This window comes from Myripristis murdjan, chromosome 16 (genome assembly GCF_902150065.1).
Source record: "Myripristis murdjan chromosome 16, fMyrMur1.1, whole genome shotgun sequence".
NCBI classification, from domain to species: Eukaryota; Metazoa; Chordata; class Actinopteri; order Holocentriformes; family Holocentridae; genus Myripristis; species Myripristis murdjan.
The window spans coordinates 31496037-31499080 of record NC_043995.1 but is presented as its reverse complement, the minus strand read 5'-3'; the positions used below and the strand labels follow the sequence as shown (position 1 = coordinate 31499080).

The 3044-nt window shown below is 40.7% G+C and overlaps 1 protein-coding gene across 1 annotated transcript in view; it reads right to left on the bottom strand.

The window, feature by feature from the left end:
• Positions 1-1903, bottom strand: part of prdm1a (PR domain containing 1a, with ZNF domain) — a 26284-nt gene extending 24381 nt beyond the window's left edge. The window contains exon 1 of the mRNA XM_030073280.1: positions 1811-1903. Within this exon, the coding sequence (XP_029929140.1) occupies positions 1811-1852 (42 nt within the window). The 5' untranslated portion in view covers positions 1853-1903. The remainder of the gene's footprint in view (positions 1-1810) is intronic.
• Between the last annotated feature and the right edge of the window lie 1141 nt (positions 1904-3044).

Below are 3044 nucleotides of genomic sequence, written 5' to 3'. Positions count from 1 at the left end.
GCGTGCAGATAGCGCGCACACACACACACACACACACACACACACACACTGAGGCCTGAAGACACACTGTCCTGACGTCACACACTCAGTGATTTTCCAAGCTGAGCCTAATGAGGAAACACTGTGGTCGTCCTGTAGTATTCCTGCAGGGGCCAATGAGACTTTAAAGTTCATTTACACTGAATTTATTGTTGTTTCTGGAGCCACATCCCCTCAAACATTCATATAGTACTCTTATAATATTTCTATAAAGACCTCAGTGTGTCTGTTGTACTTTGAATTTTGCATTTCAGGTGAATTTAAGTGTTAGTGGTGTTAAACGCCCTCCTATAATATTCCTATAATATTCGTATTGGCTCTATGGTGCTCAAAAATAAATTCAAAATGACTTTATTTATCTGGTTATATCTGCTATGGGATCACTATAACACTCCTATAATATTCCTATGGCTTTTATAGTGTGTCTGTGGAACCCAAAATGAATTTATACTCACTTTATTGTAGTTTTTTTTTTTTTTTTTAAATCTCCTAGGTGCTACTGTAACATTCCTATAATATTTCCATAAAGGACTTCAGATGTGTTTGTTACTCCAAACTGAATTAATAGTGGCTTTATTGCGCTTCACGATGCTTTACCTCATATGTTATCACTGTAATATTCCTATACAATACCTATAATATTGCAGTGAGCTGTTACAGTGTGTTTATGTTGCTCAGTAGTGAGTTTATTGTGCCATTAAACATTATGGCATCTTTATCTGTTGCACTGTCCCTGCTGTATTTCTGTGATATTCCTTTAGCAAGTTAAAGTGGAGGTTAGGTTAGGCTGAACTTATAATGCTTAACTTTGTTTTTATTTCCTATGGTTTCCATGTAACATTACTATAATATTCAAGTTCTCAATAGTACATATACTTTTTGTATTACATGATATCACATCAGTACTCCTGTAATATTCCTTCAGACTTCTGATATGTCTGTGATAGTTTTTTACAGTATTATTGTGTTATTATAGCTTTTCATAGGGCATTTTAAATATATTTTTATTTTTATTTTTATTTTTATTTTTTAAATCTTCCCATATGCATGTTGGGATGTTGAGCCTGAGTTTCTATAATAATCAGCTTTTTATCCACACAGTCAGCAGCTTTCCAAACAGACTGCGGTGAGATTACTGAGCTGTTTCCTCCGGCTGCTGCTGCACACTCTGCTGTGTTGGGGAAATGAAATCAGCGATGTAAACTTTCCTTTTGCAACTCTTTATCTGCTGAACAGCCTGTGGCCACTCAGTGGGCAGATAACAAACTGAATCACAGTCAAAGTGCTGCTGCAGACAGGAGCTGACCGTAAAAATCTCCACATTGTCCCCACAACGTTCCTGTGAAGCTCTGAAGGGAGTTCATGGAGCTCAGAAGTAAAATGACTCCTAAAAACCCTTTAATAAGCCCATAGAGACTTATTATGTGACTCTGGTACTCTGCAGTGAGTATATACTGACTTTCCTGTTCTTCATGGTCATTTTGTAAAATTATATATCAATATAATGCTCCTGTATGGACTTGCAGTGTTTGTATACAGCAGCAGGATCCAAATCTGGTATTTTGCCCTTGATCCAAAACGAGTTTCACTTATTTGAAAGTGGTCATGCAGAGTTTCACTTCTCCAAATCTAAATCTAGACTCTTTTGCAAAAGTTGACCAGCAGTTTCTCTCCATACAGTATCAGTCCAAACCAGCACTCATTCATTCATCCATTCATTTATTTATTCATTCATTCAGCCAGTCATTCATTCATCAGTTCAGTAGCTCACCTGATAGGATGTCGTCATGTCTTCTCTTCCGCCCTCCTTCATCTCTGACTGGGAACCATCAGGTTCTGTGGTTTAGTGCCAGGGATCCAGTCAGAAAAGCTGAATGGAAACGGAAAATCCTGATTTAAAAAAAATCACGCTGGCTTGGTGAAAATAAACCCTGAAAAACCTTATTTCCCTTGTCCGCTGACAAATTGCGATGGAAACTCGCTGGCTGAACAAAACATAAATAGACTGGGCAGCACAAAGTAAACAGAAGTTCAGTTTCCTTTTGTTCTGGAGGATTCGGGACGCCAGTTCACCAGTTTCTGCCCAGCTGAGGAAAACACCCCTAAACCCAGCCCAGAAAATAACAGCACAGTAACAGTCCGACTCGCAGCCAAGTTTTAGACCTCCACTCCATCAGCCGCACGTCGGACCCGAGGGTGCGCGCTGGGTGAGCGCCGGGTGCGCGCAGGAGGTCCTGCTGATGGACTGGGTGTCTAAAACTTGCGTTGCGCTTCCGCAGGGTGTGTTATGATCTGTGCGTTTGTCCTGACACATAAACTGTCTCGATTCAGGAATATTATAAGAATATTATAGTTATAACACAGGAGATTAACAGAAAAGACCATAAAGCACAAGGAGTTCGCCGTAAACACACCGCAGACCCACCCCAAGTCCCTCCAGGAAAATTATCAGGATGCTTTGAGAGAATAAAATGTTATTAAATATAATAACATCATGGTATGACGACACGCTGCAGCTCCCTGCAGGTTTATCACAGCGATGCCACGGCGGGTAAAATGCACCAGACTGCGATTTGGTCACATAAACTCACACATGAACACAACATCACCTGGTCTGGTAGCTGTAAACTTACATAGCACGCATATTAAAAAGGAATATTACAGGAGATCACGGTGAGTTTTAGGGGATATGAGTCCAAGACTACAGGTGAAAAAAAAACAAAAAAAAAACTACAATACAGACCGTCCCGGGTGGGTTTTTGTAAGATAAAGCACTAAAAATATCGCTAAGTACTTTATTTTTCCCTCAGATTTTCTGAACTTCTTCCCCAGATTCCCCCCAAAGCCCAGCGGCTCTCACCTGTCCCCGCGTGCGTGCACCGTCCCGTCCAAACTCCGTACACACTCACACACACACACCTACAGTTCTCTATAGGTGTGTGTTCGTCCAGTGTGCGCGCGTGATGCAAGTTAGGTTTTTCATTCATTACTTAATCCTCTCCCTC